The 15,379-nt window shown below is 57.1% G+C and overlaps 3 protein-coding genes across 7 annotated transcripts; 2 read left to right on the top strand and 1 right to left on the bottom strand.

The window, feature by feature from the left end:
• Positions 1-3,828: 3,828 nt before the first annotated feature.
• Positions 3,829-5,699, bottom strand: FGF21 (fibroblast growth factor 21). The gene is made up of 3 exons (XM_026481711.4): positions 5,287-5,699; positions 4,987-5,090; positions 3,829-4,224 (listed from the first exon to the last, which is right to left on the bottom strand). The coding sequence occupies exons 1-3, from the start codon at positions 5,519-5,521 to the stop codon at positions 3,934-3,936; spliced, it is 630 nt and encodes a 209-aa protein (XP_026337496.1). The 5' UTR covers positions 5,522-5,699; the 3' UTR covers positions 3,829-3,933.
• A 212-nt stretch (positions 5,700-5,911) lies between these two features.
• FUT1 (fucosyltransferase 1 (H blood group)) lies at positions 5,912-10,770 on the top strand. The gene is made up of 3 exons (XM_026481890.4): positions 5,912-7,271; positions 7,493-7,655; positions 8,214-10,770. The coding sequence occupies exons 2-3, from the start codon at positions 7,520-7,522 to the stop codon at positions 9,299-9,301; spliced, it is 1,224 nt and encodes a 407-aa protein (XP_026337675.1). The 5' UTR covers positions 5,912-7,271; positions 7,493-7,519; the 3' UTR covers positions 9,302-10,770.
• Positions 10,771-11,325: 555 nt separating this feature from the next.
• Positions 11,326-15,375, top strand: IZUMO1 (izumo sperm-oocyte fusion 1). 5 transcript variants are annotated; one of them, XM_026481900.4, is made up of 9 exons: positions 11,326-12,092; positions 12,504-12,578; positions 12,950-13,036; positions 13,280-13,300; positions 13,647-13,727; positions 13,932-14,032; positions 14,298-14,451; positions 14,756-14,918; positions 15,186-15,375. In XM_026481900.4, the coding sequence occupies exons 1-9, from the start codon at positions 11,858-11,860 to the stop codon at positions 15,352-15,354; spliced, it is 1,086 nt and encodes a 361-aa protein (XP_026337685.1). In that variant the 5' UTR covers positions 11,326-11,857; the 3' UTR covers positions 15,355-15,375. The 5 variants fall into 5 exon arrangements, with proteins under 5 accessions (XP_026337685.1, XP_026337684.1, XP_026337687.1 ...); XM_026481899.4 differs by having other exon boundaries at positions 14,729-14,918; XM_026481902.4 differs by having other exon boundaries at positions 14,729-14,939; positions 15,186-15,278.
• The last annotated feature ends 4 nt before the right edge of the window (positions 15,376-15,379 follow it).

The raw sequence follows: 15,379 nt of genomic DNA, 5'->3' as shown, positions 1-15,379 counted from the left end.
AAATGTTTGAGGTCTCCTCACGATGAGATTCAGGCTGGATGGCACGGTTTCTTAATCTTCCCACCCCCTACCCCCACGTCCACCCCCAGCCTCATCCCCCCCGAAACAACAACAGAGCAAATCCAGGTAGGGCACCTAGGACAGCAAAAACTCACAAACGACATCTTGCACAAACCCCAGCTGACCCGGGAGCCCCACGGAGCCCTGAAATACAAGTGAGTGGGGCAGAACCAGTCCTGGTACAGGAAGAAAAGGGGATTAGCAAGCCCGGAAATGCCCCCCCCCCGGCCCCCACCCCTAGAGGAGAGGTTGCCTTCATGGCTGAGGACTTGGTGAGAGTCCTTAGGACAGCAACACTCAAATCTTGGGCGTGTGTGTGTGTGTGTGTGTGTGTGTGTGTGTACGGGCTCGCAGCTCCAATGAGTATAGTAGGGGTTGTCAGGGGTGATAGGAAGGTTGGAAGATGCTGGGGTGGGGGTCTGTGTCCTCTGAGATCTCACAGTTCCTCAACAATCTCTCTGTCTTTTTTGAGTATGGAGACAGACGTGGGGCTTGAACTCTTGACCCTGAGATCAAGACCTGAGCTGAGATTAGGAGTCCGCTGCTTAATCGACTGAGCCTCCCAGGCACCCCCAGAATCTCTCATTGGGAAGGACAAAGCTCCATGCTTTAAAAAATGTTATTATTTAGGGGCGCCTGGGTGGTGCAGTCGTTAAGCGTCTGCCTTCGGCTCAGGGCATGATCCCAGCGTTCTGGGATCGAGCCCCACATTAGGCTCCTCCGCTATGAGCCTGCTTCTTCCTCTCCCATTCCCCCTGCTTGTGTTCCCTCTCTCGCTGGCTGTCTCTCTCTCTCTGTCAAATACATAAATAAAATCTTTCAAAAAAAGATAAAAAGATAAAAAAATAAAAAATGCTATTATTGAGATACAGTTGACATATAACATTGTATAAATTCAAGCCGCATAGCACGTTCATTCGATACATTTACATACCGTAATATGATTGCCGTTACAGCAATAATGAGCACCTCTCTCCGGTTACATAATTATCTTTTCTTTTTAGTGGTTGGACTCTATTTTTGTGAAAACTAATGGAAGGAGAACCCAGATTGATTTTGGCCGGAACTCTGGGAGTAAAGGAGAGAAAAGGTTCACATACTGGCGGGGGAGGAAACAGATCTGTCTACATTTTGGAGCGGCTGATATACTGAGAAGTTATATATATTTTTTTTTCCTTTTTTTTTTTTTAAAGATTTTATTTATTTATTCAACAGAGAGAGAGACAGCCAGTGAGAGGGAACACAAGCAGAGGGAGTGGGAGAGGAAGAAACAGGCTCATAGCGGAGGAGCCTGTTGTGGGGCTCGATCCCAGAACGCCGGGATCACGCCCTGAGCCGAAGGCAGATGCTTAACCGCTGTGCCACCCAGGCGCCCCTATTTTTTTCCTTTTTTAAAGATTTTATTTTTAAGTAATCTCTACACCCAACGTGGGGCTCGAACATGCAACCCTGAGATCAAGAGTCATGTGCTCTTCCTACTGAGCCAGCCAGATGCCCCAATAAGAGAGGTTTTATTTTTATTTATTTATTTTAAAGATTTTTATCTATTTGGGAGAGAGAGTGTGAGCGAGAGAGAGAGAGAGCACACGAGCAGGGCAGAGGGAGAGGGAGAAGCAGACTCCCCACTGAGCAGGAGCCCCGATGCAGGGCTGGATCCCAGGACCCTGGGACCACGACCTGAGCCAATGGCAGAGGCTTAACTGACTGAGCCACCCAGGTGCCCCAAGAGAGGCTGTATTTTTAAACATCGTCTGGAAAGAGCAAAGAGTGAACTTTAAGAACTCTGCACACCCCGCCCACACATACTTACAGGTGAGCACGACCAGATGAGGGTAGGAAACTGCCAAGGTGTGTGCTGAGTTCCATGACAACCCCAGGAAATTCATGTTCCCCTGAAACCCGTGAACGTGGCCTTATTTGGAAATAGGGTCTTTGTAGATGTAATCAAATTAAGATGAGGTCATCCTGGATTAGACTAGGTCCTAAATCTGATATGACTGGTGTCCTTATAAGAGGGCAATTTAGACACAGACACACACAGACACTTGAGGAAAAGGCCATATAAAGATGGAGACAGAGACTGGAGGACAGAGATTGGAGTGACGTGTCTATTAGCCAAGGGATGCCAAAGATTGCCAGCGACCGCCAGAAGCTGGGAGGAAGCAAAGAAGGCTCCTCCCTGAGAACAAATCTCTGTTGTTTTAAGCCACTCAGTCTATGGTACCTTGTTATGGCAGCCCCGGGGAAAATAATATGCTCCCCATTCCACCGGGAATATTCTGGGGCCGGGAATATGCATTTCTAGCAAGTTCCCAGGCGGTGCTGAGGCTGCTGGCCTCCCTACAGCATCTCAAGCATAGAACACCAGGTTCCAGTCAGCCAAAGAGCCCACAAAGGGCACCCCCAGTCCCTCGAGCTGACACTGGAGTCTAGAATCTCTACCAATAAATTCACCTACTGGGATCCCTTCCCAGACTGGCTCCCCAGGTCACTGCCAATTTCAAGGGCGAGGTCCTGCTGTTCTTTTGGTGCCCTTCGCAGCTCCTCACTGACCATTCTTTGCACCTCACCTTTTGGAAGCTGCCAGAATTGAGTCTAGAAGCAGTGAGAGGTGACGGGGCAGATCTCGATGGAGATCTTTCTTGAGGCAAATGGACCCCTCTGACGAAGAGCCTACATCTCTGGCGAAGTTACCCCCAGGGATGAAACCACTCTTTCCGGTGAGTTTTGTGGCATCTCGGCTCTTGCTTCCCGTGACAACGCTTTCCCCCGCCTGAGCCAGCCTCATGCCATCAGAGTGGAAAACCGTCCTTCCAGAGGACGCAGACTGTCATCTCCTCTGGGCATTGAATCCCGCCTGTGACCTGCCAGGACCCACACTGGTATCCTCCTTCCACTGAGATGTTCCTCTCATTTGAACGTGGGAATTAAAATGAAGGGCCCAAGACCACAGCTCTGGAGAGGCTGCAGTGGTCAGTCAGACACCCGGGACCCAGAGGGCACTGACCATGAACCCCGAGGAGGTCTCATCTGTAACTCCGTCCTCCTGTCTTTCCTAACCAGGAAATAACCCGAGGAGCAGTGTGGAAATCTAGATTGCAGGAAGGAAGGGAGAATGGGCAGCTCACTCACTGGGACTGGAGTCTGTGACAGTCCTTACACTCCTGAGTCCATAAGCACCTGGATGGATGCATTAGATCCTCAAGGGCTCTTCCTGAGAACCAGGACTCCCAGTCTCCTCCAGTCCTTCCCTCAGACCAGAGTTCCATGATCCTCTTCCCCTGTTCTCCTGGGACCCGGGTGTCCAGATGGCCAGCTCTCTGATCCCTCAGGACCCAAGAGTCCCATCTGGCACCAATTATACCCCTAGGATCCAAGAGTCCCTGCCGCAGCCCTGAGGACCCAGATGTCATCCCATTCCTCGTGCTAAGTGGACCCAGAAAACTACATCTCCCATGAGGCTGTAGGTCTGCAGTGTCATGGTTTAAATGGCCCCTGTTATTGAGGTACCTCAGAAAAATAGTTCCACAACACAAGCATGAAGTTGGAGGGGGTGAAAGGTTAACAAGCCTTCTCCTATCAAAGGGCAAGGATAGTCCAGAGTCCCTGGGGACACCAAAGCAGAGCAGAAAACTGAGGCCCAGAGGGCAGCTGGGACCTTCCCACAGCCTCCTGGCGATGGGGGGGCCGGGGTTCTTGGGGTCGATGGGAGACAAGGAAGCGGATCCCGTATCCTCCCTCAAACACTCACACAGGTTCACTCGGATCCTCCTCTCAGATTCTTTATTATCCCAAGTAAGAAAAATAAAAAAATAAATAAGATAAATAACCCAATAAATAAAGAGGAGACCCCATAATAAACAGCCTGTGGCTTCAGGAAGCGTAGCTGGGACTTCGGCCCTGCGAAGGCCCCACCATGCTCAGGGGGTCCGAGGAGCCCACGTCGGGAGGCTCGGGGCCCAGGATCCCTGGGGGGTCCGGGGGGACCGGAAGCAGGCCTGGCAGGGGCAGGAAGCGGGCAGGCCCCCGGGGCGCCAAGTCCCGGTATGGAGAGTTGTGGGCGGGCAGGCGAAGTGGGAGGCCGAGGGTCTCGGAGTGGTAGATGTTGTACCCATCCTCCAGAAGCAGTTCCCGGAAGCTGCAGGCTACGGGGTCGAAGTGGAGCTGAGGGGACGAGAAGAGGGATCAGAGATAGGGGATTCCTGCACACCGTTCTGCTGCAGGACCCAGGCGTACAGCACCCCAGCACCCGCCCCTCTCAGACCCAGGGGTCCAGGGCCCCAGCTCTCTCTTCTTTCAGACCACAGAGTGCTCTCTTCCAACAGGATACAGGAGTCCAGACACTCCAAGGGAGCTGGGGGAGCCCCTCCTCCCTCAGATCCAGAGTCCAGGGCCCCAGCCCTCTCCTCTGGGACACAAACAGAAGCAGGCTCCTCCTTCACCCCTGGGCCGTCCTGCAAGGCCCACCTCCCCGTCCCCACTTCACAGAGAGGAATACTCCAGCGCAGGGACCAGTCGAGGCTCTCTGAGTCCAGACAGGGGAGTCTGGCTTCCACCCAGGGGTCATGGTCACTTTACAGGCCATGGGTCCTCAGAGCAACCCTGAGCCCAGCAGGAACAGGACATGTAGGAGCCCATGTGGCCACCAGGGGTTCGGAGTCACAAGACTCAGCCTCTCAGGCCACTCTGTCATTCACAGGCCTCGTGACTCGCACCTGGCCTGTCCCTGTGTAAGCCTCAGTTTCCTCGTCTTATAAACATTGACAAGGTCAGCTCCCACATGCAGGGGTGCTGGCCTGATGGGGGCACGTGGAGAGCACAGGACCAAGCCTGGCCCAGGCCCCAGGTGCCAGACCTGGTACCCCAGATGGGCGAAGATGACAGGAGGAAGGGTGGGGCACAAGGAGGGGGACCCCGGAAACTCACCGATCCGTACAGTGTCCCATCTGGGCCCTGGCACAGGAACCTAGATGTTTTCACTCCCAGGATTTGAATGACCCCCGGTTTCAGGGCTTTCAGCTCCAAGAGACCTGAGGGGAGAAAGTGGTCGGGGACTCAGAGGGCCCCTGCCCAGGCCCCTCTCTCTTAGACCCGGGAATCCAGGCCCCCAAGCCCTCCTCCCTCAGACCCAGGACTGCCGTGCCTCAGTGTTCTCCTTCCTCAGACCCAGGGGTCCGGGCCTCCGGCCCCTCCTCCCTCAGACCAGGCCCTGGTCTACACACTCACTTTCTGGGCTGCGGCGGGCAGCCCCCACCACTGTGCCATCAGCCCTGATCTCTAGGTGGGCCTCTGTCTCCTGGGCATCGTCCGTGTACAGGTACCGCTGTCGAACTTGGCCTCCGAATTGGAGGAGGGGGCTGGAGTCAGGGATAGGGTGTGCCTGGCAAGCTTCCAGCAAAAGGACAGCCAGCACAGGGACCCACAGCCCCAGCTGCTCCGACCTGGCCTCGTCCCAGCCCATCAATGGCTCACGTCCTCAGGCGAGATCTGGGGTCTGGGGTTTGACGAGCGCAATGGTATAGATTCTGTTTCAGAGCCTGGCTGTCTGGGTGAGCAGATCCACGGACCACTGTTTAGCCTGAACGCCTGGGTCCTCTTGCACGTGGATTCCCAGCTGAACAGAATACGCAGGTCTCTTCGAATGGATGCAGGAGCTCCAAAATTTATATCCAGACAGACCCGCCCAATCACCTTCCCCACACCTGACCCATGCTATTTGACCCACTTGGCAGGAGCTAGGATTCCACGGTGGCCAGATCGGGCTGAACGGATGATGCAATAGGGGGGTCCTTCCAGACTCCCGAGTCTGAGGAATCACGGGGACAGGGGTCTGATGAACTGGGTGACAGGGGCTGGGGGCCGGGACCCCCAGAGTCTGAGGAAGGGAAGGGCTGCGGGCATGCCTGGAAATCTGCCTCCTTGGCTGACAAGGCAGACTGTGTCCCGTAACGGGAATTTCTGCATGCCACCTGAATTTCTAGGTTTCTGGGGGTCACGGGCTGACGTTCCTTGATCATCAGGAAGACAGAGAATGCCACATGACCGAGGGATCCCCTGCAGGGAGAGGCATCCTGACCTCAACCTCGCCAACCCCAGCCCAGACGCCCCACCTGCACCAAACGTCCCAGCCTCTCTCTCCTCCCTGATGCAATCCTGGAATTTCTTTCACCAGAGAAGCTACCCCAGGCCCAGAAAGGTGCTTTCAAACTAGCTTGGGGCAGGGGGGAGGGCGAGAGTCTCTGACTCAGGGCTGGTAGCCAAGCCAGGCTCCGGAGGGGGAAATGAGAGGCAAGAGCCCAAAGGGAATGAGGGGGTGGGTAGGTTCCTGGAAACTAAAGGTACAGAGGCTGGCCACCTGGGTCAGCGCGAGGAGGGCACTGGAGGCCTGAACTTTTCCCACGGAGGAGGGAGCTGGGGTTGGAAGCCCTGGGTCTGAGGAAGGAGAGGCCTGGGGGCCGGACCCCTGGGTCTGGAGACGTTTATGTCAAATCTCTGGAGAGTGACGTCAGCTTCCTGGGTTTGATTTATAGAACGACCACGGTCACCCTGCTCCGGCCGGGGTGGGGGTGGCTGTGGGCAGGGCCACCCTGACGATGGTTCCAACTTCAGGTGTGCAGCAGAGCCAAGCCTTTGAACCCCAACCTGGGGCCCCAGCCTCGGCGGGAGGCTGGGAAGAGAAACTGGCTTCCACTCCCGCCTGTTCCGTCCCGTGCTCGGGGGAGAGGCTGCCTCAGGGAGGCGCCGGGCTAGAAAGGAGCTGTCATGCGCCAGGTCCTCCACTCCCTCCGTAGGAGAGGCTGGGGGCCGCGACTCTGGAATTTGCAGGCGCACGGTGCGAACCTGGGAGATCAGCGGCCCTCGGTGTGCACGGGGACACCTACGGGCCGGAGGCTCCCACGTCTGGGACCCTGAGAGCTGGAAGAGGTCTTCCATCCGCTCCAGGAGCAGCCTGGCGAACAGGTTCCTCACCCCCACCGGGAGGGCGAGGCGGAGGGCGGAGAATCTTCCTCCCCGCCCGGGCCTGGTGTCCAGGGGCCATCCCTAGCGGCCGGGGCGTGGCCGGACTCCGCGCATCCAGGTACCCCGGGCAGACTGTGAGCCCGGGCTCCGGGGAAGGGGGAGAAGTCGATGGACCCGAACACCTGGGTCCAGCATTGCGTCTGGGAGCTAGAAGTCCACGTCCACCGAAGGATGCGGCTGCTGGAGGCCAGGTAGGCCGGCCCCGGAGAGCCCTGTGGCTGGCCGAGGCCGACGAGGAGGGGCCTGGGCGCAGGTCCCCGGGTCTAGGGAGGGCAGGGGGCGGGGGCTCCCACCCTAGCCTGGGGCGCCAGGACGGGGGCGGGGCTCCGCCTCGGACCTACCTGCCTAGCCCGGGAGGGGCGGAGGCTGCGAGCCTCGGAACCGCGCCCATCTCCTTCCTCTCCTCCCCGAGCCCTTGGAGCCAGTCGGGGGAAGAGGCATGGAGGGGAGGGCTGTCGAGCCTTGGGACCTGGAGTTCGGGGTTCCGGGGGCGGCCGGATGTGGGCTGCACTTGCGGACGGCGCGCTCCAGCCTCGCCAAGCCGACTGCGGATCCGCAGTCCGCCAGGAGCTCAGGTGAGTGGGACTTGCAGATGCCTGGGACCCAGGAACCGGGGCCTTCAGTCCGGGGAGGCGCACCCCCAACCTCTCCCCCTTAGGACCCCGGGAGTGTCCACCCCACCCGAAACTCCTGCTCTTCCAGCAACCAAGATCCCTCATCCAGTCTGGGCCTCCAGCCTCCCTTGTTCTGCTTGGCCTGTCTCCTCCATGGTGGAGGCTGCCCACCTCCTCCCCAACCCCCACCCCCATCTGAGAAAGGAGTTGGTGGAAATTTGCCCAACTTCAGTGGGCCTTAAGGGCCTGGGGAGCCAGATTCCAAGATGCAGAGATGAGATGCTGGGTGCTAGACCGTTGCTATTTTGGAAAGCACAATTTCCCATCCCCATCCCCTGAAATTCCAAGCTCACCCCCCCCCCCGCCCCCGCTTCTCCTCCATCAGATCCAGGGCCCTGATCCCCCTTCCCTCGGACCCAGGAGTCCAAATTCTTAGTATCCTCCTCCTGTCCAGCCTCCACTCCCTGACATTCATCCTCGGGCTCTGAGCACCTGCTAACTCACCTTTCCCCCGTGCAGGCATGTGGGCCCCCAGCCGACGGCAGCTCTGTCTGACCTTCCTGCTAGTCTGTGTTCTTTCAGCCATCTTCCTCCTCCACATCCAACAAGACCTCTTTCACAGTGCCCTAGACCTGACTGCCCTGTGTCCAGACCGCCGCCTCCTGTCACCCCCCGTGGCCATCTTCTGCCTGTCAGGCTCGCCGGTGGCCGCCAACACCTCCTCCTTTCCCTGTCTCAAGCCCCCTGCCTCCCTCTCAGGAATCTGGACTATCCACCCAGATGGCCGCTTCGGTAACCAGATGGGGCAGTACGCCACCCTGCTGGCCCTGGCCCAGCTCAACGGTCGCCAGGCGTTCATCTTTCCCGCCATGCACGCCACCCTGGCCCCCGTGTTCCGCATCACCCTGCCGGTGCTGGCCCCCGAGGTGGACGGCCGCACGCCGTGGCGGGAGCTGCAGCTGCATGACTGGATGTCGGAGGACTACACCCACTTGGAGGACGCCTTTCTGAAGCTCACGGGCTTCCCCTGCTCCTGGACCTTCTTCCACCACCTCCGCGCCCAGATCCGTCGGGAGTTCACCTTGCATGAGCACCTGCGGCAGGAGGCCCAGGGTCTACTGAGCCAGCTCCGCCTGCGCCGCACGGGGGACCGCCCTCGCACCTTTGTGGGCGTGCACGTGCGCCGGGGAGACTACCTGCAAGTCATGCCCCATCGCTGGAAGGGTGTGGTGGGCGATCGCGCTTACCTCCAGCAGGCTATGGACTGGTTCCGGGCCCGGCATGAAGCCCCCGTCTTCGTGGTCGTCAGCAACGGCATGGCCTGGTGTAGGGAGAACATTGACGCCTCCCGGGGGGATGTGATCTTTGCTGGCGACGGGCAGGAGGGCTCGCCAGGGAAGGACTTTGCGCTGCTTATGCAGTGTAACCACACCATCATGACCATTGGGACCTTTGGCTTCTGGGCCGCCTACCTGGCCGGTGGAGACACTGTTTACCTGGCCAACTTCACCCTGCCTGACTCCAACTTCCTTAAGATCTTTAAGCCCGAGGCCGCCTTCCTGCCCGAGTGGGTGGGCATTAATGCGGACTTGTCTGCACTCCAGTAGCTGGCGGGGCCTTGAGCAGCAGGGAGACTTTCTGGAATCTCTCATCAGTCTGGGACCAGCATTTATGCATCTCCAGAGGCCTGGCAACTTCTGGAGAAGCTTGTGGTGGTAGTCCTGCAGCAGGCGGGCCCCCATTTCTAGAGGAATTCTAGCTGGCTAGACCTGGAGAGAAAGGAGGGCTTTCCGTAGCTGTCGGACATTCTAGAACCAGCAGAAGATCTTTTCCTGTTGGTTGGCAATGCCCAGAGAGGTTCATGTCAGTTCTAGAAGGCCATGCCTACCTGCTCTTCCCAGCCCGTATCCAGAGTACTTCTAGATGGCCGCACTCCAAGAACGGGCAACTCCCCCTTCTAATGTTGCCCCTCGTCTTTTCTAGAAGAGAGGTTCAGTCCCCAGGACGGAAGGAATTTGTGGGTATTCTAGAGCAAGCACGCACCAACTCCTCTTCTGTGTTTCGGGAGTCGTTCTAGAGAGGGTCAGTTCTAGTGCCTGTGAAGAATCCTGCAGGGCTTTTCCAGAGGGGATGGGTTCTGGAATTCCACCAGAATGTCAGGAAGGTACAATCCGAAGCTCAATGCCTCAGCCACTGCCAGAAAGATTGGTGGAAGACAAACTATCTGTAGCTGTGAGCAGCCCTGAGATCTGCCCGACCTCTCAGCCCCTGAAAAAAAAAGAAAGACCAAGACTCAATTTGAGCAGATGGGCGAAACCATGGGAGGTGGGGGAGGTGCGGAAGTGCAGCAGCTTCTGGAGCAAAGTTTTCCAGAAATGTAGGAACGCTTTTTTTTTTTTTCTTAGCTCAAAAACTGCCAAAGACAAGCACCCCACAAGGTGGCTCTGAGTTAAGGTCGCCTTGCCCAATTACGGAAGTTTCCGCCTTCCGCCTCTGCCGTTGGGCTGCGGTGGGGTGGGGGGGATGGGATCGATTTTCTGGAATTCAGCCAGCATGAATGTTTCTTTGGGCTTGCAGAAAGCGGCTGGCATTGTGTCCTTTGCCAGCCCGGTCTGCCCCCTCCCCTACCCTCCCCGATTTCACAGAACCACTAAATCTGGCTTCCGGTGTGAAAGGATCTGAGGGTATGCAGACCCCGGGCTGTCCTCAAACCCAGACAGAAAGGACCACAGGGTCTGGTCAAGGAGGATGGGATTCTGGACTCAGATTTCAGGAACGCCTTGAGGCTTTTTGAAGGGGGTGAAGGTGGCTAGCTAGCTTTATTACAGACAACTCTGATCGCATCTCCTATCTGTCCAGAAGAATGCAGACCCCCTTTTCAGTCTTCTCAGGGAGTTTTGAGGGATCATTCCCTATTCAGCTGCCACAGGTCGGGGAGCGGAGGTATGAATTAAAGGTCCACATCGCCAACTCCTGTCTCTGCAGGATTTTTGGATTCCTCTCTCTCTCTCTCTCTCTGTGTGTGTGTGTGTGTGTGTGTGAGTGTGAGGAAAGGTTTGGAACTGCCAGGGACTCTTATTCGTGTCTAGGGGTATTGTCCTGCTCAGATCTGGCAGCCTCTTGTTCTCAGAGTTGTGTGAGTCGTGCTGCTTGTTTTTTCTGGTGGCCTGTTTAAATGATGCAGAAAAGGAGACCCGTAGAGCCCCAGTTTCTCAGTATTGGCTCTAGGCTTCTTTCCTCTGGAACCTTGGCATCAATCCCCTCTGGGCTGGGGAGAGAAGGTGGAGGAGGGAGTGAGCAAATGTGTAACTCTGGAACTACATTTCCCATATAGCCATCTCAGGCTGGCCAGGGAGAGGTCCCAGGGCCTCCTGGGAGTCGTAGTCCTAGGGCTGGAAAGGGCCATTCCCCTCATCTTCGTGGCTGGACCCCAGGTTTCCAAAAGGCCACGTGCACCTGGCCGGAAGCCTGGGTCTGGGGGCTCAGGAACGGGCGGAAGATGAAGGTCAGAAGCCCTCTCCTTGGCTTTAGAAGCCGGAGGGGACAAGATACTTTCCTTTCGGCAGACGCTGGGAAAATTCTACTCGGGAAAGACGGCCGCCTCTGTGATATCATGGAACGGTAGGCGGAGTCTCCCTTTGTTGCGGTCGGATCAGACTCAGTGTCGGGCTTGTGGGCGGGGCCGAGAAAACTCCCAGGGAGTATCTTTTGGGGAGTTGGCGCCCCACGTGGGAAGCTAGAAAGGGGAAGCTGTGGGAATTCCTCGTAGACCGGGGCGAACGGTGACCGTGACTCCAGTCAAAAAGCTCTCCATATCACGCGACCGACCTCACTCTGGCCCCCGACAAAATCCTTAATTTTAGTCGTGGGAAAATAGTGGAGTGGAAGGACGTGGCCTGCTCATCCTCTCTAAAAGCCCTCAGCCTGGATTCGGCTCTTCAGCGGACCCTAGTATTTTAGGGTACAACATTCAAGGTCAAGGTCGGGCAGCGGCTGTTTAGGGCGCATCGGGTCTCCGGACTCCTCGGTTTCCTAACCGAGAAGTGTGCGCCCTGCAAATTGGGGGTCTTAGTCTCGGGGAAGGGCTTCTCTCCACTTAGCGTGAACGTTTGGGGTGAAAGACCCTCCCCGGGGTTCTGCGCGGACTGAGCGCTCCGGCCGCAATGGGTCCGCAACTAGCCCTCCTGATGGCGGCGCTGGCCGGCTGCCTGCTTCCTGCCGGGGGCTGTCTCATATGTGCTACAAGGGTCACAGAGGCGCTAAAATTCTTGGAGCTGGATTACCTGCCTGGCCACCTGGCGCTCGAGCGTCGCCAAGGCTTGATGCAAAGGATAAAACAAGCCGTGGTGGATTTCAAGGAACTGCCAATTGACGAGGATTCCTATATGGGGGTTGTCGGTGAGGGCAGGGAAGAGCGTGGAAATCTTGAGTCCTGGGAGAGGAGGGGTCTGTGGCTGGGATTGCTGGGTGCGGGGCCGGGGGTGGAGGAGGGGGAAAGGGAGGGCAGGGCTGGAGGCAGAGTCTACTGGGTTCGGGACTGGAGAAGGCTGGAATGCAGATTCTGGGCCTTACCCAAGCACTGTGTTCCCCACCCCTTAGCCTGCAATTGTATGTAAAACAACAACAACAACAAAACACTACAATTTCCAGAAGGCAACGGGGCGGACTAGCCGTTTACCAGCCCTCTCATTACCCAGTAGCCTCATGGGTATTGTAGTTTCTAAGGCCAGGTGAGCCAAAGAGGCAGTAAGGCTTGGAATCTGGAGTTCTGTCTCCCCCTCCCCGCATCCCCACCTCCCACCCCTCCAGATGAGCCAACACTGGAAAAGGCAGCCTGGAGTTTTGTGAAGGATCTGACCCGTATCACAGAGAGTAATGTAAGAGGTAAATGCACAGAGGGGCCAGGGGAGGGGCTCCAGAATCTTCCAGAGAACTGATGGTTGTTGAGTGGCTCTGGAGCCAAACTGCCTAGGTTCCAATTCCGGCTCTGTCATCTCCTAGCCGTGTGGTCTTGAGTGAGGGATTTCGCAGCTTTGTTGTTTCTAAAACGAAGATCCGAACAGTGCCTTCATGCCAGCTGTCCCTTAGCTCAGTGGCCAGCATTATGTTAAGTGGTCATTCAGTTTCATTGTCCCTCCCTGAGTGCCTCCCAAAGTGGACTGCCAGGCTCTTCCAACAGAAGCAGACTTCCTGTATGTCACTCCTGGGGTGGGTGAGAGAGGGGAAGCACTCTGTGTCACCCTGCTCCTTCCCAGGTGAGCTGCTCGTGAAGGAGCTGTACTGGATGTTGCACCTGCAGAAGGATATCTTTGCCCGCTTTGCAGCTCGGTTCCAAAAAGAGGGTGAGGGAAGATGGGAGTCCGTCAGAGACCACAGCCCCTTTCTCCAACGGTCCCAGGGCCCCTGTCCCCAGCACCCTGCTTCTCCAAGTCCAGCCCCTCAGCTCTCCCAACTCCATCCTCCCTTGGACCCAGGGATCCAGGCACCTGGGTCCTTTCTCCCTCCCACCCTCTTCCCTTGCCCCTTCTCATCTCCTTTAATTTCTACATCTGATGATAATTTTTTCTTTCTTTCTTCTGAGGCAGCTTTTTGTCCCAACAAATGTGGTGAGTCCGGATTATGGGAGCTGGTCCTCTATCTCTCATGGTCGCCCCGTTCATACCCAGCCGTTCTCCTCCCCCTTTGGGTCTGGGTGTTTCTTCATTCTCCACGTCTGAGAGGTTCCACATTCCTTCTGCACTGCGGACTTACTGGGGGGCGCCTCATATTCTCTTTGCACTCTTAACGGAGCCTGGTTCCATCCCTCTTCCTGCGGGGCTGTCTTCTACCCCCGCCTTTTGGGCTGACCTCCAAGGGATTGGGCGCCAGACCCCGCCTCAGCCCTTGGCCCTGCCCTCTCCTTTTATAGCTTCGCCTCTCGGGGCAAATACAGCGTTGATCCTGCCCCTTCAGGTATGATGTTGCAGAGTCTGATCTGGTGCAATACCTGCCAGAAGCAGGTCCACACCTGTCGCAAGAGCTCTGATTGCGGGGGTGAGAGAGCTGGGGCCCGCGGGAGGGGGGTCGGCGCAAGAGGGGCGGAGCTAGAGGAGAGACTGACTCTAGAGAGGGCGGAGCCTGGAGCCGGCGACGAGAAAAGGCGGGGCCGAGACCAAGGCGCGGCGGGGGGGGGGGGGGGGAGTTGAGGAAGGGCCCGGAACTTTGAAGCAGCAGCCCACCGAAACCCCTTATCCCCAGTGCGCGAAGTCACGGTCCACGAAATGGAAGACTTGAGGCTGAACTGTGAGCTCAGCTGGCATCGACTCTCTCAAGGCCTGGCCAATTACAACTTTTTCAGGGTGGGGCCCTCTAAGTCCTGTAACCCTTGAATCCCAAGTCCATTAGGCTTGTGTGAGCCCCCTGATCCCTGTATCCACAGGTTTGCACCCACAATTCCTATGACCTACCAGGTTTGGCTTCTACTGATCCCCGGGGACCCCATGTCCTGACCGGTATACCCTGGACTCCCATCTCCCCCACTGAGGCCCCGTGATGATCTCACCCCTGTACAACCCCAAACCCTGAATTCCCCAGGCCTCTGTGACCCCTTGAGCTTGGGTCTAGGTTTGGGGGACAAAGGCTGAGACCTTGCTGTACACGGGGAATGATCACACCCTGACCAAGCCCGCGGTGACTGCAGAGGATGCCGGTGTCTACCGCTGCAGTTTGGACACTGTGCGCTCCGGCCCAGCCACGATCATCCATTTTCACGTCAGAGGTTAGTGCTGGGGAGTTGACAGTGGTGTGGGATTCCGGGTCCTGGGGGTGGAGGCAGTCAGTTTCAGGGGCGTGGTCTGCGGGGCTTAACTTCCTGTTGGGGTGTGGTTTCAGGCCACGAGGGTGTGGCTTCGTGCCCAGGGTGTGGCCCTCCCACCACAATGGCAGAGCTTCACGCACTTAGCGGCGTGATTCTCTCCTGCAAGGCCTGGGTCTTGGGGCGGGCTGGAGTGGAGCGGGCTTGCATCGGCCAGGGTGAGACCTTCGTGTCCTCCCAGGACTGCTCCTTCCCTCTCCTCTGTCAGTGTTGCCCAGAAGGCTCTTTCAAGATATACCGTCAGCTGGGGAGGCCTCAGGCGTCCATCCTACACCGACACAGTGTCCGAAGTCCGAGAACGTGTTGAGAGGCCGTCTGATAGGACTGCTCATCTGGGGCTTTGTGGTGCTGATAATCGGCTTTGCGACCGCGTGAGCCGCCCACTGAAGAAGGCAGGGCTTGGAGCAAGGGGCGGGATTTCCAACTTCTAGTGCAGGAGGGGGTCTGGGAGCTAGGGAAATACTGAGAGCTGTACTTCCGTTGGGGATGGGGCTTAGAAAACAGGGTGGGGCTTACCTAGGTGGGCTAAGCTTGGGTCACTGCTAGAATTAGATCGAATATAGGGAGGCTGGGAGGGGTGTCCCTCACTCAGTTAGGACCTGATCTGGTTCCGCTATTGGCACCCCACCCTCCCCCAGGATACTTTGCTTTCGACCTGAGAAGGTGATCAATTCCATCAAGTCCTGGTTCAACAAGAATGAGCCTGCCAAGGAGCCTGTCCAGGAGCCCGCCAAGGAGCCTGCCAAGGAGCCCGCCAAGCCTCCCCATGTTCCAAAGGAAAAAGCCACACGATCAGGGCTCAGATAAAGATTTATCTGGTTGTCTAAATATC

This window comes from Ursus arctos, unplaced genomic scaffold, assembly GCF_023065955.2.
Source record: "Ursus arctos isolate Adak ecotype North America unplaced genomic scaffold, UrsArc2.0 scaffold_19, whole genome shotgun sequence".
Lineage (NCBI taxonomy): Eukaryota > Metazoa > Chordata > Mammalia > Carnivora > Ursidae > Ursus > Ursus arctos.
This window is presented reverse-complemented; position numbering and strand designations above follow the sequence as displayed.